Genomic DNA, 24,707 nt, shown 5'->3' with positions numbered 1-24,707 from the left:
TGTTATTGCAATCTCCATGAACTACCGAATGTAACCAGCTGTGGGGACCAGCATGATTTAGACTTGATTGAATGCAGCAACACTACATAATAATATAGAGAATGGGAGGAAAAGACTGAATTTCTAGATGAAATAGCAGGGACAGCTTTAGAATTCTAGAGCATAAATCCTTGAATTTGGCTTGTTATATCTGTCTGCTTTTGTAGGTATGAAGAAGTACACTCCACTTATCCCTGAGTGATCCTGTCAGTTCTCGTAGCTCAGTATTTGCATTCTTCTGCTTCATAAACTCACTCGTCCTTTTCTAAACAGCATCAGGTCAAACCACTGCCTGCATAAAAATACTGAGCTTACTGAAAACAGACTGTGAACTTGATATTGGTATATGGATAAAGTCCATATATTAAAAACCAGAACATTATCCAGTGTCTTTCTGATGCTGTTATTCTGCAAATACCTTTAGTACCAGGAGGTAACATTTTTTTTCCAGGCAGAACTGCATTTTTTAAGTTTCTAAGTAAGGTATTTAAGGCTTTGGTGGTAAAAGCTACAGTGGGATGTGTTGCTCTGAGACTTGGCTTACCTCAGTAGCATATTGATATTGATACAACACTAGTACTAGTACATCATATTGGTACTGGTACTAGTACATCATATCGACATTGGTACATCACCCGTGCAATTATTCCTTATTACTGTGAAAGAAATCCATTCCTTGATGAGAGAAAGTAATTGCACTTTTGTCAGCAACTGTGTGGTGCTCATGTAACATTCCTCTAATGAGACAGAACCAGGAACACCAAGAAGTCGTGCACTGACAAAGCCAAACTCTATATGGTCTTGGGAAAAGTTGCATATTAGAGATGCTATTGCACTACTCCGCACACCTCTCTCTCCTTTTGCACTGAGCATCATGGTTAAGTATAAACAGACTTTTTATTTTCCTTGTGCTATCCTTCTCCACACGAGCCATGGATCCCATCTGAACGTCTCTTCAGAGCGTCACTGCGCTCACAGATCGCCGGTGGCTGCCGTGGTTAAAATTGCTGGCGTTATCTTTAGCCAGTTTATCCTGTGCAGTTGTCACCCTGCTGGGTACCAGGGGGCAATGGCCCAAGGAAGGCCCTGCTGCAGGGTCTGTGGCAGCGGATTCCTCCTCTGCCCACCTGTTATAGAAATAGCAGCCTTCTTCTGGTGTCCAGTTCCTGAGAGGATTCGCTTCAGAGGCAGAAAGTCCCTGCCTTGCTGTGTCCCCATGAGACACAGCTGCTGCCACCGGGTGTAAGAACGGCGACACACACAAGTGGCTGCTGGTTTGGTCGAGGTCATCGTTAGATGCAGCTGATGCCACAGGTGCACCAGGAGCAGTTTGCTTCCTTGAGCTCAGTTTCTGGATTTCGAGATCCCGTTGCCCTTTGGGAAGTTTATCTAGCTGCTGTGCTTGCAGAATCAGAGATGCTCCAAAGGTTCCCCGTAGAGCAAAAATAAAGAACCTGATGAAAGAGGAAGAGAATGAATTGTTTTACCAAGGTTTTTTTCCCATAATCTCCATCACAACATAAATCCAGTTGCTAATTTTCCATTGCTCTATGTGCATCTGGTACCTTATACCTGGCAGATGAAAGTTGACTCCTGGATCTTAGTGCAGCGTGTACCTATACACTTATCTTGACTTGTACAGTCACCTACGTGTATATAAACACTAAATAAATGATAATAGAACCACTTGGTTGATGAACAGTGCAGGAAAGATATAGTGCAAGAAGCTCACCAAGGGATGCAGCATTTGAGGAGATTGAAATTATATTTATACTGCTAAAACAGACTGAAAAAGGGATCTTAATCTGATAGGTAACACAAACCCAGAATTTAAAAAAACCTCAGCTTGTGCATTTGCTCAGAAAGCGATAAAACCCCAAATGTCCTGCCTGCCCTTTGCAGGACAGAGAACTTGTAGAACAATATATTGTGTGCAGTCAGAGAGCACGCATCCTCCCTCCGTGACAGGTCGGTTCTGACTGAAAACCAGAGCCTCTTTCAAAGCATCTTTCTAACAGGATTTGACCTTTACATAGATGGCCTCAATATACATTTTAAAACAAACACGGGGACTTTCTGAAATTGCCTTAAGAAAGCTGCCATCTTCCCATTCTGATGCTATTTGTGTGCATAAATCAGTATAACGAGGTTAAAAGACGAGGCAGACTAAGTACAGAAAGGGCTGTTAAGGCAATGGATTTCCCAGGCCAACCTGTACAGGTAGGAGTGGATAAACAGGTATTTGCTATGCCTGTGCTCATCCTGGAGCTGATCCCACAGCATCTCAGGCTGCACAGTTGGTAGCACAGCTTCAGAGAGCCCAGGTCGGTCTGAGCAGATCTGGGGTGGATCTCGTGGTCCTCTGCCTTGCCCCTCTCCTGGGCAAGCTGCAGCTGGAGCAGACAGAGGACAGAGAGGGGAAGGAGAACGGCCTCTTCCATCCCCTGAATGGCTTTAAAGCACTTGGTCCTGCCCCGAGTGCCTGCGGTGCCAGAAACGTCCCCCAGCACAGAGGGCACCAGCAAAAGGAGGAGCTGAGGAGAGCAAGGATGGTGACAAAACCTCTTAGAAAGAAACCGGAATCTCAAGGCTCCAACTGGGTTCTGAAGAACATGGGGAGCAGGCGACGTGATGAGATGAACCAACTGAAACCTAAAATTAAGTGCTTTTTTAATAAAGGGTGGTTTTGCTGTGATATGTGGACACAGCCAAGTTGTAGCAGAACCCAGGGGCTGGATATTCTGCGAACTGAGGACTCTGCAGAAAATAATCTGGGGTACGTACATGGAGGAACAGCCGTTCCCCAACTTTGGAGATAGCAAGATACAAATCTTTAAGGTCAGTACCCTGCTGAGAGAGCAATGATTTTAGCCTTGCCGAATTCCCAGGATGGGGATATGAGTTCTCCAGCCACGTCTTTGATGTAGCTCAGGGTCAAAACTGACACCGTGAATGGGGGCCGATAGGAAACCAAAAATCACACAGGGGCAAAACAGGCCAGAGAAGGATGCCCTGCCCAGAAGACATGGGACCTTACTGAACTGTGTGCTGTTTATCCTGACCTGAAGCTGTGTAACGTGACATGAAAACACCAGAGCATCTCAACTCAAATGGGGAAAGAATAACAATAATTTGAAGAAAAATATTCTCTAGTCTTGAAAGGTTTCTTTCTAGACAAAGCTGAGGCTCAGATTCTAATGCCTTAAAGCACTTGCAAAATCAGATACCATAAATATTTTCCTGATTCTTGTAAAACCAGTGTGCTGCACCGCTTCATGACAATTAGGATGAGAAGGAGACTAGCAAGATAGTAAAACAACCCCATTTCTTTCATTATCCAAGCACAAATAAAGATTTTAAGTGGTACAACTCAAAGTATATCTTCTTAAAGAATGGTTAAGGTATTCAGCACCAGAAGTAGTGAAGCTACCATATATGTGAACAGAATAATTATGTTTTTCAAACCTTTTTTTTCCCAGTAACCTATCAAAATAATTCTCTCTCCAAATATTATCCAGCCTCAGTTAAAGCTATCTGATTTGAAGCATACCTGACTTGTCACACAGAGTAGAACTAAAATTCTGGATGCAGAAAATTATTTCACATAGAAACGTGGCCTTAAATTTGGCTTAGTGATGCACTGTAATGTACTTCAGAAACAGAATGCATTTTGTAACTCTGAAAGCATACAGGAATATTTCAGAGACTTGCTTTCCAGTCCGGATCAGCTCAACCACACCGCGGTTATGACAGCGAACAATGGTGTAGCAGATTTGTACCGGTAAACTTTGGAGCACCCCAGGAAGCAAGGCTTTCCTGATGGGAAAGCAAAAGCAGTGGATACATAGTGACTTATTTAGGCTTGTATAATTGAATGAATTAATGGTTCATGAACTGGAAAGTTGAACCCAAGCATCTGACTTCCCCACTGATCACTTATCCCTGTGCAACACATGTGCCTGACATAACACATATCCATAAACATCGTTATTCTTATTTCACTCAAATAGCTACAGATCCAATAAAAGAAAACTGAGAGGGAAACAGGGCAGCGTCCAAACCTCGGCAGGAGGGCGATGACTGGGGTAATGAGGCACAGGAGGTAGAAGGTGGGGTCCGAAAGCTGCTTCTCCATGATCCAGTAGGGGCTGGCGGGGGGGCTGCAGACCACGCAGGTGGCGTTGTAGGTCAGGGAGAAGACGAGGTAAAAGATGACGCTGCCGACCATCGTGGCCAGGTGGAACAGGGTCTGCAAGCAGAATGGCGTGAAATGACGGCGATGCTTGAGAGACCCTGGGCGTGAGCCAGGAGGAGACAAAGATGAATTGGGAAGAACACATTTGGTAGTGCATGCTAATGAAAAGTGCAGTGGGAAAAATATTTGGAAATTATCTTACAAAACAGCAATGATCGGGAATAATACGGTTATTTAAAAAACACATCCTCACACATTGAAATATCTGAAAATTTTATACTGTCCTGTCCAAAGACACAGTAGAAGCAAATTCTGTCCACATGGAGGTCTTATCCTGCAGCTAATAATAAATTCTGGCTCATTGTGGAATCTCAGTGCATCTGTTACTTTCTGTGACCCAGAATTCAGGTGAATGACTCTGAAACACAATGCCACATCTACACGGTGTGCTGTGTTCAGAAAATACAGGGCAGGGCAAACACGTACCCACGTTTTCATTTCTAGAGCCTGGTGCAGGAGAATGGTCAGGAGGGAGATGGTGTTGATGGGGTTTCCGAAGGAAAGCAGGTCTATGTCAGAGTCCTTGTACGTCTGGAAAACAGGCAGGTAGGCTGTCATGAAGCCTGAATATTCAGAATTATCCTCCTTATTTTTTAAGGAGGACAGGGGAATGAGAATATTAAAGACCCCGGTACTTACCAAATAGGGAACAAAGAAGCAAATGAGGCTCTGATAGAAGGCGTCCAACATTGTAATAATAAAAGTTGACAGCTTGTATATCTGCAGGAGTTTATAGATAACAGTCATTGCAATGGGATGCACATCTCTAGCCTGTCCTGCAGACGTAATCGCTGTCCGGTTTTCTGCCATTTGGGCTATTGATTATAGCTAACTGGTCCCCCTTCATGAGTAAATGCCTCCTGAGCAGTTGATTTAGACCAAAGGCTTGTGTCTGAACAGGCATTTTCTCTGTGTTGGACAGAGACAGGCCTTGGGAAGATCAGCCAGCCAACTCAGGGTCTTAAAGCTGAATGTCACACGTGTCCCATCCCTCCACATAGGACCCCATTCCTCAAACAAAGCTCTTTCAAGAGCTACAGAATTGGCCAAAATTCCTTTCTGTTAAGGTTCTAAAAGTACCATCTACTTTGTGCCATTCTAATTTGACTGCTTGTCATATTTAAACATCTCTAGTGACTTGTGTGGCCACAGCTCCCATGGAGAGGGGTGCATTATTGGAGCAACAGAGGGCTGGGCTCCTGTTGTTTCAATGCAGACAAAATGCCAAAGCAACAACAATAACCTGTTCAAAATTATAAAGAACGTTTATTTTGCATATATGTGAGGTCCAAGAGCTCCTAAGAAAAGGGTTGGAAAGTCCTACAGAGAATCTTCAAATTCTGCACTCCCTTGCCTAGGTTTTTCAAAACATCATTAAACACGAGGTGAGCCAGCAATGTTCGTCAGTGCTAAAAATCACAGTGCAGGATAATGAAAGTAGGTATTAGGAGAAAAAGAAGGAGCAGAAGAATTCCTAAGTACCCTGCAATTCTGTGATTTAAAACTAAGGCCACATCAAACGTTCCTCATTAACATTTTCATAGTTTCCTATTCAATATGCTGAAGCAAATTGGGAATAAGGGCTACTGCACTGCATGTATATGCAAAACCAGGTATGTAAGTCACTATATATGTGCTCCTCACAAACATACAGAGGTCAGACTGGTTCTCTAAACCTGACAGGCAAACTGAGATGAAAACATAACTTATTTAGTACATATTTTCTGAGGTTTACCACCACTGACTATTCAAAGTAAAAGAAGTGATTTAAGGGTCTACAGGGTTTTTTTGCCACCTTTTGCTGCAATCTTTTTAACAAGCTTTTCTTCTTCAGCAGGCTGAGACTGTTCAAAGCACCAAATCTGAGCAGAGTTTTAATCAGGGACCCGCTAAACTATTTTACCCTCACGCATTACATTTCTTCTCCTGGTTTATTTATTTCTCCCTATGCGTCCACTGAGAAATTTTCTCTATGTATGTGATGTGTACATATACATACATACACACACACACACATATTTGCTCCATCATCTCTTCTTCAGACCAGAAACACCAAACACAGGGCTATTCAGTTCTTATAATACAGGATGCTGGTACCAAACTGGATTACTCCCTGTAATTAATGGCAGAATAAACCTGCCCATTTACATCTTCCAGCTATGACCAATCACCCAGGAAGCAACTTTAATTATATGTCCCTTATCAGTTCTTCTGAGAGCTACAATTAGTGGACATCAGTATTCTAGAAACCCTAAATGGATCATCTGGTTCCAAGTCTGAACTCAACTCCTCCCTTCCTCCTCACAAACCCAAAAATCCTGTAGTCCTTTGGCTTCTCGAGCAGATGTCTCAGCAACCAAGACATACCTCTGAATTTCGTCCGTTCTTGTACAATCCGGGCAAACCTAGAAGGGTTTCTGCAGAAACGTCCCTGTCCAGGACTCCAAAGAGAAGAGGGGGCATGGAGGTGAAGAAGAGATTGAAGAAAATCATCTGCCAGTAATCTATCATGATGCTGCCTGAGAAACCACAGAAGAACTGGTACCAGAAGAGCAGGTTGACGTAGCTCTGATGTAGGAAATAAATGAAGGAAAAAAGAGAAGAACATATTAAAGAGAATAATTAAGTAATCTGTTCACAGCTGTGAGCACCGCATTTTGAAACCCTTTGACAAACTGGTTGTCCATGAGGAACCAAAGGCCTCCTGCTCCATAATGGTACTGGGGAGGTGATAGAAGAGCAGCATCCCAGGCTGGAGAGCTATTTCACATTGCAAGTAAATCTCCTTTGGACTCTAAAAGGACGCCTGATCAAGGAAGAAAAGTCTCCATTTCCACTACAAAGGTTAACACTGATAAGACGTAATCCTTATTCAAAAGTATTACAAAAAATACAGATGATTTGAATTCCAAGTAAATAGCCTTTCATGCTCAAAGTGTATTTCATGTCAAACGGACTTGTTTGCACAGTCTTGTAGAAACTGTATTACCATCAGGTCTTTCCACTTTACATTATTCTTCAATTCGCAGCTCATTTGCATATACATTAAATTTTTAATAAAAATGCCAGATATGATTGCATCATTACTTGCAAGTGGTTCCTATCAAATTAAATGCGAAAATTCAGAGGTTTCACAGACGGCCAATTCTTCGTGCAGAGTCATCTTCTATATCCTAGCACTAATAATCTTCTCTTCCTTATGCAAATTTTAGTTTGAGGCTCGTGGGCATTATTAATAAAGTTTCTTGAACCACCACATAAAAGTTACTAAGCCTCGAGTCCTTTTTCCCGCTGGAATAATGCTATTTCAAAATATATTTAGAAACCATATTTCCCTCAGTGCTTTATGCAGCGTATTATTAATAACGGGGTAGCACCTTATAAACCTGCAAAGTGAATAAACAGGAACCATAGAGAGAGTAATAACCTGCCAAAAACCAAATCAAACCAAAACCAAAACCCCCATGGCCCTGGATTTAACCCTTGCTAGGATGAAAACTTCCCGAATTTTAATAACCTTACCACATTTTTGTAGAAAAAGTAAATCACCATCTTTGCCAGGCGAGCGTAGCACCAATGTCCGTGGACGAGAAGCAGCTTTTTGAGGTGCTTAAATCGGGATATTGCAAAGTCACTGGCCATCACAGCCTTTGTGAAAAGAGCAGAAGTTACTTTACAGTAGATCATTTTCCCATCCAATGTGATGAAATTTGAACAGGGACGTTGAAATGATTTCCTGCTATTGAATATTGTAGGAAGAAAGCAACTTTGAGAAGTAAGTTGGAATTTCTACCTCTGCAAGCTCTCCATCTTAGGAAATGAGGAAGAGGGATGTGTGGGAAAGAATTTGGGACAGAAAACACTGAAAAAGAATCAGTAAAACCTAGAGATCCTGTAGCACAGATCACTCTGAAACCAGATGCTAACCTAACACTAGACAGGCAGCTGCTAATTTTCCGGGCCCATGAGCAAACACAGGTTTGTCCATGCGTGCTAATTGTTGGCTCAAAACACGCTTTTTTGGCCGGACTCATCATTATGAGCTGCACATTGATTTATGAGAGTAACTTCCATCTCTAAGATGACACTCGAGAGCACAGGGCTGCTGTGAAACTTATTAAGCAGCAAGAGACCGTGTGACAGAAGGGGAAATAAATTGAAGAGATACCTGCATGCCTTCTTGGCCAGATATCCCAATCCCAACATCAGCTGCCTGAATCATACTGACATCATTTGCACCATCGCCTGCAGTGGGAAGAAAAGGGAGAACAAGAAAAGGTGCTTAATACAAAATGCCTGTATGAGAACAAGAAATGAAACAGCTATGCTGATAAACAACGGCTGTTCTGTACTGCAGTGCATCTTAATTTGGGCGACTGGTGGCACCGAGCAATCACGACCTCATGCTCGTCTTAGCTGGAGCATCCTCCTTCCCTGGATACCTGGTTCCACCTGGGCTAAGCCCGATTTTGGGATGGGCTGGGTGGTGCATGGAGAGCCAGACACCATCTACATCTGCATTGCTTTGTGTGTTGCTGCTCGGTGAACTCCATATGCTCAGCAACACGCTTTGCAGCGCTCGACTTCACCGAATTCTGCAAATTATGTCATAAATTTGATTGCTGTTGACTGTGTAACAAGCCCATTTCAGGAGTTATTCTGCTCAGTTCAACTTGCAGCAATGTGTTAAACACATAACCAAATTTCCATGGAAAGAACAGCCATGGTTGCTGCCTGCGACGTGGAGGCTGTAAATTAGGTTAGCTGGTAAAGCAGAATAAATGAAGTCGTAGGCTGAAAGCTTATATTTTGAACTCTAAGGCAAAGCAAGAAATTTTAAAGACATCAGAGATTTTTCTTTTCCGTTTGGTCCTGAGAGGTGCATTTTTTTAGTCTTAAGTCATAAAAATCAATTCTGCAAGGGTTTTAGTGGGATCGCTTACCAGAAGTGGAGCAGGAAACTCAAAGCATTTCGCATTATTTGGAGGTAAAAAGCAAATGAATCAGTTCTTAATACCGCTCTGGGGATAACTCAGTTGGGAAAATCTGACAGGAAAAGGGCTTTATGTAGAGACAAAGCAGTAACTGCTGTGGGCTGCTTCCCACACCCAAAGCGAAGGCTTTCTGGAGGGAACGTGTACGTACATTTGATTTGGCGGCATGAAAGGGACTGCTGGGAGATCCTGAATTTGGAGAGCCTTCATCTTGCTTACATGGGGGCTCAGTGAAAGCTGAGGAAGGACTTTCATATGGGTTTTGATCAGGAAAGACTATTTGATGTTATTCTACTCTACTCGAAGCACAGGAAATGGGTCATAGAATATATTCACTCCCGTAACTCGTAAAGGAGTAACCTGCTTCCCTTCCCTTGTGAGATTCAACCAGAAGTACCTATGGAGAGAGTCATCACTCGAAGCTGTCTCCGGACGAGCTTGACCACCATGCTCTTCTGCAAGGGGGTGGAGCGGCAGCACACCACCGCTTGGCAGTGCCTGCTCAGCGCCAGGAACTTCTCCTCCAGGCCCCCCTGGAAGATGATGGTCAGCGTCCGCCCGTCGACCACCAGCCCGAATTCGGGACTGGGCGCCTCCGGGGCTGAGGAAGGCGTTGGGATGAGGCCAAGAAATTTCTTCCGGGGTTTTTCAACCTCGTAGTTCTTCCTCACCTCTTCCAAGGTTAAATTCAAGAGAGATTCGCATGTTTCCTGTGAGAAAACAGAAGCGGTTGTAGAAATGGTTATCTCCATCTCCCTTTAGAGCACGGCACCTTCCAAAGCCTGAGTTTGTATAACCGCGCCAGCGGGTTTAAGCCTCTCAGATAAACACTTGGGCAAACTGGCTGAGAAAAGCACTGATTCATCAGATTGCAGATTATTTCAATGACGGCACCAAATCCTTCTGTGAGAGCTCAGCGCATCTTATCAGCGAGTTCACCGTGGTACGAAATTATTGTAAAAGAAAAGAAAATAATCTTCACATCAGGTGGATACGTTCTTATTTGCAATGCTGAGAATACAGAAATGTTTAAACACCCTTTATTTTTTCTAAAGGGGATTTAAAAATATCTAGTTTTTGTATGAACGATGTGAGATATTGCAGCATTTGCTTCCTTTGGAATAAACTGCAGTAGGGAAACAAGAGGTTCAGATTTTCAAAACTACCCAGTAACTTTGACAGTTTGGTCTTTTCTGGGTCACAGATCAGGAGTGTGTCACCATTAGGGACAGAAATAAAGCTTCACGTTGCCCAGCGCTGTGCCCCAAACACCAGCCAGGTCTTTCCCTCTACATGAATGTCCCTCATTTTGGACTGAAAGTCCCTTTCAGATGCAGACCACCAGAACTGGCTTAGTCTCACAGAATCATAGAATCACAGAATCGCTCAGTTGGAAAAGCCCTCTGAGATCATCACGTCCAACCGCTCCTGTCTACCCCCTAAACCATATCCCTAAGTACCTCATCTACCCGCTCTTTAAACACATCCAGGGATGGTGACTCCACCACCTCCCTGGGCAGCCTGTGCCAGCCTCTGACGACCCTCTCAGTAAAGAACTTCCTCCTTAGCTCTGACCTGAACCTCCCTTGGCACAGCTTGGTGCCGTTTCCCCTTGTTCTATCCCCCATCACCTGGGAGAAGAGACCAGCACCCACCTCTCTACAACCTCCCTTGAGGCAGTTGTAGGTGGTGATGAGTCTCCAACACAACCAGATTGAAGGGGAGCACTTCTACCTCTCCCATGCAGATCTAAATTAGCTCACCACTATCAAAGAAAACCCAGAATGATCTAAAAGTTGTTTTGCTGCCTGTTAGTATTTAAAAGTCCTCCTTCTGAGGCACAGTGCTGAATACCTGAGGAGCTAATCACTCCCTTTTCTACCTTTTCTGTCAGCTTTATTGAGTGATGATTCAGATCTAAAACGTTATTTTCACTTTATGTTGCATAAGGTACATGTGTAGGATGTTTGCAAGATTTAAATTACACTTAAGTGGGAGGCTCTGGAATCAAATGTACCTCTGACATCTAATAAAAAGCTGCATATAGCCTGCATGCTAAAAACCTCTCAAAGTTATAAAAGGAGCCACGTCTTTCTGTGAACAACCCAAAAATTGTATTGGAAATTCCTGGCTTGGCTTGGCTTGCCTCTTTAAATAATTCCCTCAGACTACCTATTTGTGTGGCTTCTTCCCTGAAGATGTGCCCTGGTGAGACTGCATTTGGAATATTGTGTTTAATTCTGGGCCCTTCAGGTCAAGAAAAACAGGAACTGCTTGAAAGAGTCCAGCAGGGCCACAGAGATGCTGGAGGGAGTGGAGCATCTCCTGCTGAGGAGCGGCTGAGGGAGCTGGGGCTCTTGAGCTTGGAGCAGAGCAGACTGAGGGGTGCCCTCATTCCTGGGGATCCATTGGGAAAGGGCAGTGTCAGGAGGAAGGAGCCAGGCTCTGCTCTGGGATGGCCAATGGCAGGACAAGGGGCAATGGTCCCAAGCTGGAGCACAGGAGGTTCAAGCTGAAGATGAGGCCAAAAGTTTGTGAGTGTGAGGGTTCTGGAGCATGGCCCAGGCTGCCCAGAGAGGTTGCGGAGTCTCCTTGTGTGGAGACACCCAAAGCCCTGGCCGTGTTCCTGTGTGACTGCTCTGGTGATCCTGCTGTGGCAGGGGTTGCACTGGGGGAGCTTTCCAGGTCCCTGCCAACTCCTCACATTCTGGGATTCTGTGATCTTTAATTTCCAGTGTTTGAATAAGCTGCTGGGGTTAGGGCGGAAAGAGAGCCCCTTCCCACTGCAGTGAGTTCAAGGGTTAACTTAGGCAAAATTAATGGGTTATTGTGAAAGCAGAGGCACTTTGTCTATCATTTGTTTTCCTCTGCTGCTGCTGTTGGGAGATGCTTTCAGAAACAGCACCCTTGGCTTCGTTTGGAAAGGGAGGGAGCTAAATCTAAACTGTGGAGCAGCTCCAGCGCCCACCGCGCCACTCGTATTCACACAAGCACCCAAACGTGCCCCATGTGAGCTCGGATCAAGGGCCACGTAGGGTGCCATGGGTACGTGCCCGTGTGTGTGTCCTGGAGCCAGGGCTGTCCTGCCTGCAACATCACTTCTGACAGCAACCATCTCCTAATTTCCATCCTAAATATATCCATTCTGCCTCCCGTTAAAGCAGATAGGCGTATCAAATGAAATTACACATCGAAGCGAGGACCGTATTTTCCATGCCAAATTCCATAGCGTCTTTGCGTGTTTCCCGATTTCCCTGACATTAAAAGATAGAGACATTTGCATAGGATATTATTCTTGTTTGTAGACCTACTAACTGCAGACAAAAGCAGTTAGAAAGTAGGCCATCTGATCGCTGGGATAGAGCCTATCACGAGAAAAACAGCCAGTATTTTAACTATAATTAATCCTCACAAAAGCTTTATTGGGAAAGGCAGCTTGTGTCAGCAATCCCCTTCTCTGGGGAGGAAAACTGAGGCAACTGAGACAAGTGAAATTCGGGAAATATCTGTGCACATCAACCATGGCTTGAGAAGACAGTGACTGTGTTTAACTGGCCCACATGCATTATATTTAGGTTTCCAAGAAGGTGAAATGTTGCCTACAAAAAAAGACGCTGGATTGAATCGTTCACTAAGAAATTTCTGATTAAGCCCAATCCTACCTGGGAACGTGCAAATAGAAAGTTCTGAATTTCATTAAATTAAACCTACACCTGCATACTTTTCCCACACTGACTCATCCAGCACTTTCCAAATGTCTTCCTGCAGTTATCACCCCGGGTCAGAATATCTTTATAGCTGAAATTTCCATTGCAAGGTGAAAAGCCAGATATCAATGTTATTAAGGAATCAGGCACTTAAACTGCGTATTACCTCCTTTCTGGAGCTCACTATTCAGGTAATATTTTTAGAGAACGTTTTCATTTGGAAAAATGATTGTACTTTAATTGAATGAAACTCTGCACCAGTGTCGTGCATTGCGATTCATCCTGTTTTACGTGGTTTAAGGGGTTCCTGGCCTGATGCTCTTAATGTGGGTTTTTGGTTGGCTGTTTTCTTGTCTAAACCAGAGCAGTGCCAAGGTGCAAGACACAAAGTACAGGGAAGGTAGCAAATTTTGGGCATCTCCCTATGCTCACCTTATTTTCAGTGTTAATGGTGAAGACAGTGTCTCTCTGCTTCAGGAGTTTGCAGGAATACGCGATGTTGACGGCTGTTTCCTGTTTGTCTCCTGTCAGCACCCAGATTTGTATCCCGGCTTCTCGAAGGGCCGCGATGGTGTCGGGAACCCCGTCCTGCAGCCGATCCTCGATCCCCGTCGCTCCTGGGCAAAAAGAAGCAGCAGCAGTGAACTCCTTTTCTTTCTTTCGGTACTCAGGTTGCTATTTGCTTTTTGAGGAAAAGATCTGTCACCCCCAGTCCTGATCCTGAACTTATCACGAGCCGAGCCAAGGCAGGGTCCAGCAAACAAACACACAGGGACAAGACCTGCATTTGGATTAAGATCTGAATGTGTCAGCAGCCAAGTCCTGGCTCTTCATTTTGCTCATTGCTAGAACAACGCATTTCATTTCTTCCTAATAATCCAAAACGACAACGCGCTGGCAGAGGAAATACATCATACGCGTTTTTAAAGCGCTGCATTAAGTCCCATCCAAGCAAGCAGAAACAATGAAGTCTGACTATTTAAATGGCTGCTATCCCTATTGTCAAGTTAGATAATTCACCCATCAAAGGGAGAGGAAACGGTACAGTAACTTTTCTTTTTGGAAGCGAGCAAACTTGGAGGCAGATGCCAACACTCATCCTGATGGTAAATCACCATCTGGATGTTACAATCCTCCTCTTCTTATCTCTTCCACTAGAGGTCAGGTTGAAGATGCTGTAACAGGGATACATTAAAGATAGGCATTGATTTAAGCTTAAAGAATGCTTTTTGCAAAATAAAAGTGTGAAAGCACACAGAGCCTTGAGAGCTGGCAAAGGTAACAAATTCCAGCAGGGTCTACATTACCTCTTATGTGGTTGTGCTTATGGCACTTCCCATTATTACTCTAATTATTGAAATCACTGCAGAGATTATGAGAAGCCATAATGCTAATAGCTTGCAATCACAGAAATTCAGGATAACAAAATACAGGCACAGATTGTATTCACAGAAAGAATGAGGCAACTCTGAAAAAATCAAGAGTCTGGAAGAACAAAATGCTTGGAAACAAAAGAGAAGAGAAAGCATTATTTATCAGAATGGTGTTGCTGGATACGACAGTGATGGATGATGCACAAGTGCCAATGAATGCAAGCTTTAACATAAAATGTCTTTCACAAAGTGCAGAAAGCAAACAGTGGAATTCAGTAGCAAAAACGCCTCTGTGTGGACACCAGTTTAAGTTACCTTTTTAATAACAGAGTCTTATCACCAAAATTCCCTTGGAGTCTGTGCTCAAAACTGAAGTTAAACTGTAGTAGTTTTAGGTTTACCTAAGGACACAGACACGTGAGTGAATGATGGGAACTTTGCTATCTCCTGTACCAGCTGAAGTACCTGTTCTTGTTCCTGGCACACACTGGTTTCAGCACACCCTTGCAAAGTTACTGCTGCTCAGAATGCATGAGAGCGTGTTTAGACGCTGTCATTGGACTGTATACCCTAGCCCTGAGATTTCCGAACCCCAGAGGAGGACTTTTGGATATAAATTAGTATAAGTTGTTGTCTGTCCGATTGCCAAGAATATCACAGGAGAGCGAGCCATACTTCACGCAATGACAACTCTTATTTTTAGCTACCCAGCAAGGTGAGTTTGGTCTCCAGGTGCTGCGCTGTCTCCAATAGCAGTTCATCTCTGTTGTCAATCGCGGCTTCTGCCTCCCGACGAAAATTGGCCCATTTCTGAAAGTCGTCCTCACTCAAGACCTGCGTAACGTAATTAAACAGCGCTCATTTTAAATTCAAATAAGAGAAGAAAGCCAACGTTCTGGATCACAGAGGCTTTGCTCCTATCCAGGCTGGTGAAGTACTGAGTCGCCTTTAAAATAAGACAAACTTTTCCAAGAGAAGACTACAAGAACTCATAGAAATGAGAAAAATAGACCTGCCTTCCTGTTTGTGTAAATGGCCTTCAGCTGAGACATAGAAACATGACCCAGAGAAACTCTCGATCACACAGCCCTTGCTTGGGGCTCTAAACTGGCACATAAAGTTTGTGAAGGTTGCTCTACATTTCTCCAGACCTTGACCATGACCTATGTGCTGCACACAGACAACTTCTGCGTTCAAGTGTCAGGCTAAGACAAACTAACCCAGGCTGAGGGCTTGGTTTCTGAAAGCTGGATGCCGAGTATAACAGAAAAAGGTTGGCTTCTCTGTGGACTTTTTATTACTTGCTTGGAATCACTGGAGGGAAGGTCAGCTGGAGAAACTGAAATGAATGATTTGGGGCTGACCAAAAACCCATCATCTGCTCACGTGGAGGAAAAAACCACTGCAGAATAACCAAATAAAGGACAAAAAGTTGGGCTGTATCTGCCTGAATTATAACCATTATATTTTTAAAATAAATCTATAGATGTGTACAGAGCAAAGCTGTAAACAATATCAGGATAACGCCTCCTACCTTCTTAGCTATGCACAAAGTTCGCAGGCCATCCCGGGCATAGCAGTCCAGATGCTTCTGGGTTTTTTCTTTTATTCTTTTCATTCTCTTCTGTGCACTAATGTCAGCTGTGAAATACAAAGAAAAGATTCTGTATTTTAAACACAGATCATTTCAGACCTAATGGCCTAAGATAAAAAAGAGTGGGCATTAGAGGAAAGTGGGTTCCAGTATAATAGCAATCCCCTTCAAAGCTTGAAAGTGGTGGCTGTGCATAAGCTGAAAGCTTGCTAAAGGTCCCTGTTTCCTTCAAGATAACTTTCCTTGGGTTTTTTGTCTGTTTGTCAATGCTATAGCACTCTTGCTGACAAGCTGAAATACAGCGGCCAGGCCCTTATGACAGTGTTATTGCAGAGTACACAGTCCACACGGGAGAGCCCTGTCAGTGAATTTTAATTAGCCCATTCCATATTCTCAGCACTATTTAGGTTAAATAAACACCTCAGTTCTGATCTATGAGGGTAACTCTAGAGAAAGCTTATTCTTTTTTTTATACTTCTGATGCCTAGATATAGTATTTCATGCAGAAAAGAGTACTGCAAACTTCTTGTGCTTCTTTATAGGAGCCACAACAGAAACAGCTCATGGCTAATTACCTTTGGCAGGGTCTTCCAGCAAGTCCATGATAACAGAGTCAGCTCCTTTAGTGTAGACAACGATCTCCTTGGTTAGGGGGTGCCTCACCACTACGGACATCCTCTTCCTGACCAAGTCGAATCCCAAAGTGTAGAGGATATCGAACGTCAGCAGCGTGCCCTGTGGCAGCCGCACGGTGACCTGTTTGGGTGTCCGGGACACCACAGTAAAGCTGTACGCCTGGGCAGCGTAGACGAGCGCCGCCTCGTCCGGGCTCTCGGCCTCGTAGCAAAAGTCTGCAGGCAAAGAGCCGTTAGTCATGGATTTGAAAACCTCATCCAAGGACGCGCCACCAAGATCTGCGCCGGCTTTGCCCTGGAGGGCATTGCCTCTGCCACCGGCACTGCAGTCGTCGTCGTTGTCACAGCAATCCAGCTCAGCGAGATGCTGCTCCGGGCTCATGGCGCTGAAGCTGGCGCCAAGCTCTGAACTGGACTGGGAGGATGAGAAGGACTGACTGAGGCTTGCTAGCTTTAGCCGTTGGAAGATCTGATGGATCTTCTCCAGGCTGATTCCTGAAGGTTTTATTGGTGGTGGGACTGTGACCTGGAAATACGAGAAAAACTATGGGTAAAAATAAATAAATGCCAGCTACCAGGTACTTTTTGAAACCTCAATGTATTTTTCTGTATCTAAATGATGATAATTAGAAAAGCAATTTTTTTTTTGCTGTTTAACTGTGGTGGGGGAATTCAGCAGAGGAGCCATAGATGAATTGGCATCCAAATTTGATGGTGATTTGTATTTCTACCTCTGAGACAGAGATGCAGTCAAGCCCCTTGTAGCTCTGTCAATGGCCTGGGATATCAGAGAAAACCCAGGATATTCAACATACTTCATACAGTATCCGTAATATAAAACCTACAGTGCAGATACTATGGCAGTCATAAGAAGACATGTTAGGAGGGGATATACATAGACAAGGAAACAGTAAATATTACACAAAAGGTAAAACTGCTGGAGGAGGACTCCCAGACACACTATTTTTCACCATTTCAGGTTTCCCTGAGCGCTGCTCTATGTCGTTAAATGAAAGCATAATCAATTTTCCTCGCGTACTTAAAGTCTGATTACCCTTTGTCTTGGCTCGGTAGCTGTGGAGACCAGGACCGTATTGCAGATGGCAAGGGCAAGAAAGAAGTCAGTGAGGGATGTGGAGGTCTTGGTATGCGTAAAAGGAGAAAGATTTTCAGCCTGCAGTGCAGCTTCTCTCACTCTCCTCAGCAGTCTGCTGTCGGGAGTCACATCCTTCTCCTGGAAGAGAAATTACTTCCTCAGGATTATTCTGATAGCTCCTTCTTGCCTCTTCTTGAATTTAAACCTAGAATTGTGTGAGGTGAACGCCTTTTGTACTTAACATCTAGGGAAAAAAGATACCTTTCCAAAAGCTGTGTAACTACATAATTAGCAGGAAATGGAAGAATGAAATAGAAGATTTCATGATTTTATTTCTTTTGAGATCTACTAGCAGTCAAGGATAACCCACACTGTATCCCTCAGCTTTGAAACTGCAGCATTAAAGGGCAATCCAGATGGACGTGGGCTTGGGATCTCCCATGTCAGTGTGGGAGCTGACTCTCATTTCAACAGGGAATATATTGTCCCTGTGGCTTGGTTACAGCTGCATCACTTTTTGTTTCCAGAGTCGTTTTGCTTCACACTCAGAAAAAGCAGCTGTCTCAAACTGTTCTTGCTCAGTTTTTATAATAAATAAATAAATGCATACATACCTCATTTGTTCCTTAAATGTTACTGCAGTTTTACTACCGCACTCTTTCTAATCAAACCCAAATTTGCAAGCCAAACTGCTTAACAATGTCACTTACCTCCAATTTAATCTGGTGTAGGGCTACGGGAGTATTACTTTTAATGGCAATTTCATGTTAGCAGAGTCTGGTTTGGATTTTATTCAAGGCTGTATTTAACAGGAGCTTCCAAATTTAAAAGACATCTTCCTGTGAGCCAACACTTTTGGACGCCTTCCTTAAGGAACTGCCAAAGTGATTTAGCTGCTTTCTAGCTCGTCTCAGCTATTACCCTCTCCTCCTTCAATCTGGCACATTTTCCTCAAGTTCCCGAAATCCGCAGCAAGGAGTCAAGCAGCCACCTTCAGCGGCTGCGTTGTGCAAGGCTGAACATGTTGCTCTGTAACTCCTGCTCGCTAAACTGAGCAGCGGTCCTTAAATCATCTTAATAACTGCAAATAAATCTACCGCTCATTTCGCAGCATGGAGCTCGAGTGAAATCCAGAGATGGAGCAAGGTTTTGGACTTGGCCGCAGGAGGCTCCGCTCCCTCTGGCTTGGTGTTTTCATGCTTTCTGGGCTCACATTTGGGGAAATGCTTTTAGATGCAGTCCTTTCTCTAGCAAACTGAGGGGTGCCCTCATTCCTGGGGATCCATTTGGAAAGGGCAGTGTCAGGAGGAAGGAGCCAGGCTCTGCTCTGGGATGGCCAATGCCAGGACAAGGGGCAATGGTCCCAAGCTGGAGCACAGGAGGTTCAAGCTGAAGATGAGGCCAAAGTTTGTGAGTGTGAGGGTTCTGGAGCATGGCCCAGGCTGCCCAGAGAGGTTGTGGAGTCTCCTTGTGTGGAGACACCCAAAGCCCTGGCCGTGTTCCTGTGTGACTGCTCTGGTGATCCTGCTGTGGCAGGGGTTGCACTGGGGGAGCTTTCCAGGGCCCTTCTAACTCCTCACATTCTGTGATTCTGTGAAAAACACTGGAAGGAGCAAAACTGGAGGGTAAGGCCTAGGAGCTGGGCTCTGCATCATCCCTGTCTTACTTCTATTCCAGAAAAGACAAGCAGTGCTATTTAGTTATTCTTCTAGGATCTGCAGGCACCAGTTTAATTAACTTTATCAAACGCCGTGAAAAACCCATCATCCTCATCTCTACCTCAGAGACACACCGAAATGCACATGTTAATTGAGAAGAGCTGCTCGGATTTCGGCAAAGCACCCAAACTTGTCGAGCAGAGAGCACTCACAAACCAGGAGGCTGAAACACATTCGGTAGCTGCGGAGCTTCCCGATTGCAGAGCTGCCCAGGATGCTGAGACAAAGCTCAGACAACGCTGATTTGCAGGTAAAATCAACTCCCACTGAATAAATGCACTTAAAATGCCATACACAACGTGCTCAGCACCGACTCACGTGAGGCTGATCGACACAAAGTCAATGTTGTGATTGCTGCACAGATAATTTTCCTTTAAAAACCGTTCACATATAAATGTGACATTTGTAAATGATTACTTTTTGTCTGGCACAGTTACTTTCCAATGAAACTCTTTACATTTTGTAGGATACTCTTGTGCTAACAGCTTTAAAATGCTTTTCTTGGCGGCGTTCTGACGTGCAGGTGCTCATAGCAGATGCCGTGCTAACCCTTACCCAAAACCCACCGAGTCTTCTCAGCAGTGCAAAGTTCTTCAATTTTAGCATTACCCGAGGCTACCAATTTTCATGAATAGTTTTCATGTGGCTTGGAAACTTGACATTTATTAAGAAAAAAGCCAGCAACAATAAACTGTACAATGCCAACTACTGCCCTTTGGACTTTACATGGTTTTTTATGTAAAGCAGGTTGGTGGTTTTTTATTTCTCTAGCATTTTGTTGATTGGAGGAAGCTGAGTCTCACAATATCATAGTGAGGATTTTGTTTGACAATCTTTGACTCCCACTGAATACTTCAGTGCTTTTATTTTAGCAGAGACGCTAACCAGAAGGGGATATTTGGGGAAGTCTACTGGCAAGAAATCCCTTTATCACACTTCAAAAGTCATGACCCATGGGTTCTCAACATCCCATGAGGACTGGGCTCAAAAAAGCTAGGATAACATCAAACAAAACCCCATATTCCAAGAGCAGGATAAGTACTGGCTGATGTCTGCTACATGACAGAGGAAATGAATGGGACAAGTAAGATCTCATTACTTAAACTTACGTCCTCCCAAAAAAAATGTCAGCAAGTCAAAGTCTTTGCCAAGAACAACTGCAGAAAACAAAATTCTGAGAATTCTGTAGTTATTAAACTATTATTTTTTTAAATCAAGATTTGGAAGGGTTTTCCAGGCATTTAATTTTAATTGGAGTTCTAATTTTGAGAGTGTCCGACCTCCATGAAAACCTTGTCTGAAATGCCTGTTAAAAAACATTCAAGAAGAAAAGAGCAGTCTGGCTTTAATTAGGCTGTCATAGATTTTTTGGGAAGTTTCAGTTGTAAAATTCAGCAGAGTCTCAGAATTTTCTAGGATTGCAATGAAGACAACTTACACTTCCAAGCCAATACTCGAGGGGAGGCAGAGGCCACCCAGCTACTGATGGACAAGGCTCAAGACCTCCTTCTTTTAAGTGCTTTTAGCTTGATTTCTATTATCTTTGCAAGAAATGCATTTCCCTTGGCGTTTTGGTGGACCAGAACGATACAAAAAGCTCATTCCTCTTTGTGCAAAGTGCCTCTTGGTGTTATGAACTGCAGTCTCAATCCTTGGACTGCAAATCCGTGTCTCCTCTTATCAAGCAACCATTACACAAACTCACCTGTAAGCCGCCAATCTTCCACTGAAGCCTTTGATTAAAGGTCCCAGATCCCCAAAAACCCTCACCCAGCTCCCCCCTTCCAAGTGTGGATTGCACTGCTTTGTCTCCCCCTTCACTCTTTTAGCTCCAGGGCTTGGATTTCTCCAGTCCCCCTTTTGGTTTCCTATCACAAAACGCAACAGAAAGGAGAACTATAAAAGATCTTGGCTCTGTCTGTTGGTACTCACGATGGTGCTGCTGAACGCCACTTGGGACTGGTTGCTGTCGCGACGACCGAGTGACCTGTTCCTTGTGTGCCCTTGAAAATGAGCCCTGGCACTTTGGCACCTCCTTAAAGGTCTCACAGTCCTCTGCTTGTACGCGGCCGGTCTCTCCGTGTTCATGGGGGGAAGAGTGAAGTGTTGGAGTTTTGCAAAGTCCTCATCGCCGAAATCCAACTCTTTGTGGGTTTCCAGGCGCCTGGCTGTATAAAGAGAGAATGAGACCTTACTTTTTATTCTGGTTTTATTCAGGAGGAATCCCTTGGTTGGTTAAAAAACCCCCTCAAACTAACTAAACCAAAGTCAAAACATCTCAAAAGCCAGCATCAGAAAACTTCATTATCCACTTCAGCTTCTGGCAGCTCCCACTCTCCGGTTCATTAATGCATTTTTAAAGCAATCACTTTTGTGGACTTCTGCTAAGGCTTGGTCTCTTCAGCTGCATTTTGCAGTTGACTGGAGCAGGAATACGGTAATTCACAATTTGTTGACGCTTTCAGCACAAACATGCAGGAACATCTTTTTGGGAGCTGCTTGCCAGCTTAATAAAATTATTTGTATTATATATAGAGAGAAAGTAGTGACCAAGAACGGGCCTGAGTGAAACCCCCAGACTCAGAGCACCAAATGCCAAGAGACTTCAGCCACAGCCTGCAGCTAGGGCTGACTCAAGAAAATGTGTAGCTGTACCTTTAGTATCACACAGAAGAGTACAGTAGTTACTTTGGGACCCACTGAGCTTAATTACCAACTAATCTCAGTTTGAGTGCTTAGGAAAGGTTGGCTGGCTGTCAATGAAATGAAGGAGAATGTTCTCTTTGCGCTCTCGATGCAGGGCAAAGCCTGGGATGCCCGCAGAGGAAACTGGAAAACCTTTCCCATCATCTAAAAGACCTTCATCTTCGTGAATCTCTGTAACGGGAGTCCCTCACAAAATGGAAACAAAGCCACAAAGCTCTGCATTCAGTCCAGGGCTCAGTAAGTTTAAATATGAATATCTAAATGAATAACATTTAGTTGCTCAGAGAGAAAAGCAAGGATCAAAAAAGTGTCTCTCACCATTTTCCCGATGTGAAAACTCGATTCCATTGACCGTGCACCGTCGGAATACCATTTTGTTTTCGGTTAGCGTCCCAGTTTTGTCTGAGAAGATGTACTGGATTTGTCCGAGATCTTCTGTTATATTTAGGGCATGGCACTGTATGGGCAAATCTGCTGCTTCATCGTACAGGTCAATGTCATTGTGAATTAAGAAGACTTGGCCCAGCTTGACCAGCTCAATGGACATATAAAGGGAAGTGGGGATTAAAACCTGAAAGAGATGAAATTCTCAGTGAAGGGTGAGACAAGTCTTGCTGCTTTCTGCCAGCAATGTCCTGGCACAGGTACACCAACAGTTTTCCTCCTGGAGAATTATTGTAGGACTCAATAATAACAGTTCAAGGGAGGAGAAAAATCATCTTGCCCACAACAGCAATGGATAAACAGGGACAGCGAGTGACAAATTGAAGCCAGAATTCCTAGGACGCCAAATGCAAAGATGGGACTTTCAAAGGATGCTCTCACAAAGCTCATTTTCTAGGATAAGGACCATGCTCGCTCTTACCCTCCTAAAGCCCTGAAAGGATGCGCTAGCACAGACTAACTCAAGGTAGAAGAGTTTCACAAGGAGTTACTTTGCACTCAACACTTCCCACCCAGTAGCTCCCCTGCCCTGAAATAATAATGAATTTTTTAGCTGCACAAATACTCTGTTTCAGTAATGAAGAATAATCCCCCAAGGAACCTCGGAGCGGCTCTGAAAGTTATCTCCACACTTCATTCATATTAAAGAAATTCTGTCCACTTAAATCTCAGCAGTTACCTCAAGAAATCTGAAAAGTCAATGGGATGGGTTTTTCTCCCCCATCCCATAAAATGTTCTCTCCCAATTAGGCTTAATCAGGTTGAGATGTACAAGCATCCTACTTCCAATTTAGCTTCTTTCCTGAACCAGCTGAACCATACCTCATTATTATTCCCCGTTGGCAAAAAATGACAATTTTTGTTTCACTGTTTTCCTGAGATATTCTTATTTTGGAATTCTGGACATAGGCAGAAAAAAATAAAAGCTGACATTTGGATGTAAACATCCTCCTTATTGCATATGCTAGAGATTCTGGAGTTATTTAAAGATAACACACATCCTCCTATCTAAATCCTTGTGGGGTTTGCAACAGCAAGAAAGAAATTCTGCAGTGCGAAAGGAAAAAAAAAAACCCACAACCAAGATACCTTATTTCACACTTGGATGATCCGAAATACTCCTAGCAATATTTGCAAATAGGATTAAGAAGGGACCGCACAGCTATTAGTTGCTATTAATTGCTCATTAGTGATTATACTTAGTTTTGTATAGCTTCTTCCTCAGAGGTAGCAGAGAGGTTTTTGTCTTTTACCTGCAACAGGATTATCATTGTCAAGAACATGTAGAAACCAGCAAGAACCGGAGACAGAAAATTGCCGTTCTCATCTGGGACATCGTAAGGGGGATGCTCTGAGAAGTTTCCTGTCCAAATGCCGTGCCCTGTAGGAACGATACACGATATGGAAATGCACCGGGCAGGAAGGTGATTGACAAAGCTCCTGAAATGTGCAGGTATGGACGGCTCCGATAATGAAACAGAAAGAACATTTCCAAAGCGGCAGCCCCCAGGCAACGCTGCAGAGCTCCTGGAGAATGCAAAATGCATGCAGAGCTCTGTAGCACCTGCAGAGCATTGCTATGCTTGTAAGAAATGGGTGGTTTTATTCCCCTCTCCTTCAGCAGGCATCCCCCAGGGCTCTCAGCTCTGCTCAGGGTCTGCCACTGGAGGACTCCATCTCTATCCCCTGCCTTCAAAACTCCTCACTGCTGAGGAGTCCCATTCCTCTTTCTAACAGAAATAAATTCTATAACCTTTATATAGACAAACTGGAATCTTTCTTACCCTTCCTGACCATTCTTCATTTCCATCTGTCTTTGTTGGGGTTGACAAGCCCTCTACTATTCAGTCTGGGCAGCACGTTTTTACATTCCCTTCAATTAAGTCATACCCCAAACCTGCTTCTTCCCCCATGTCTTAGCTATCAGTAGATGATATTGCACCACCACAGCAAAGCCTCTGGTTCAGGACTAACCAACTCCCCATCCTGGTTACTTTATCACCCTTCATACCGCCCTTGCTGCTTCAGGATGTTACTAAATCCACAGCACCAGACACTTCACACAGACCTGGGACACGCAGCTCTGTTTCCCTCGTCACATCTTAATGAATATTTCATAATTTAATGAAATAGAACAAGGGAAAGT

At 43.9% G+C, this 24,707-nt stretch overlaps 1 protein-coding gene across 1 annotated transcript; it reads right to left on the bottom strand.

Annotated features, from left to right (window-relative positions):
• Nucleotides 1-994: 994 nt before the first annotated feature.
• On the bottom strand, nt 995-23,942 carry ATP10B (ATPase, class V, type 10B; the record flags this gene model as incomplete). Its single annotated transcript, XM_010190045.1, has 16 exons — nt 995-1,493; nt 4,101-4,288; nt 4,721-4,825; nt 4,934-5,014; nt 6,662-6,862; nt 7,817-7,942; nt 8,463-8,539; nt 9,686-9,998; nt 13,428-13,612; nt 15,076-15,202; nt 15,903-16,009; nt 16,538-17,123; nt 17,652-17,831; nt 21,344-21,579; nt 22,436-22,688; nt 23,815-23,942. Coding segments are annotated over 16 exons (3,392 nt in total), but the record flags the coding sequence as incomplete, so codon positions are not given.
• Between the last annotated feature and the right edge of the window lie 765 nt (nt 23,943-24,707).

Source organism: Mesitornis unicolor, unplaced genomic scaffold (genome assembly GCF_000695765.1).
Source record: "Mesitornis unicolor isolate BGI_N332 unplaced genomic scaffold, ASM69576v1 scaffold18418, whole genome shotgun sequence".
NCBI classification, from domain to species: Eukaryota; Metazoa; Chordata; class Aves; order Mesitornithiformes; family Mesitornithidae; genus Mesitornis; species Mesitornis unicolor.
Note: the sequence above shows the minus strand (reverse complement) of the source record. Positions and strands in the feature narration are given on the sequence as shown.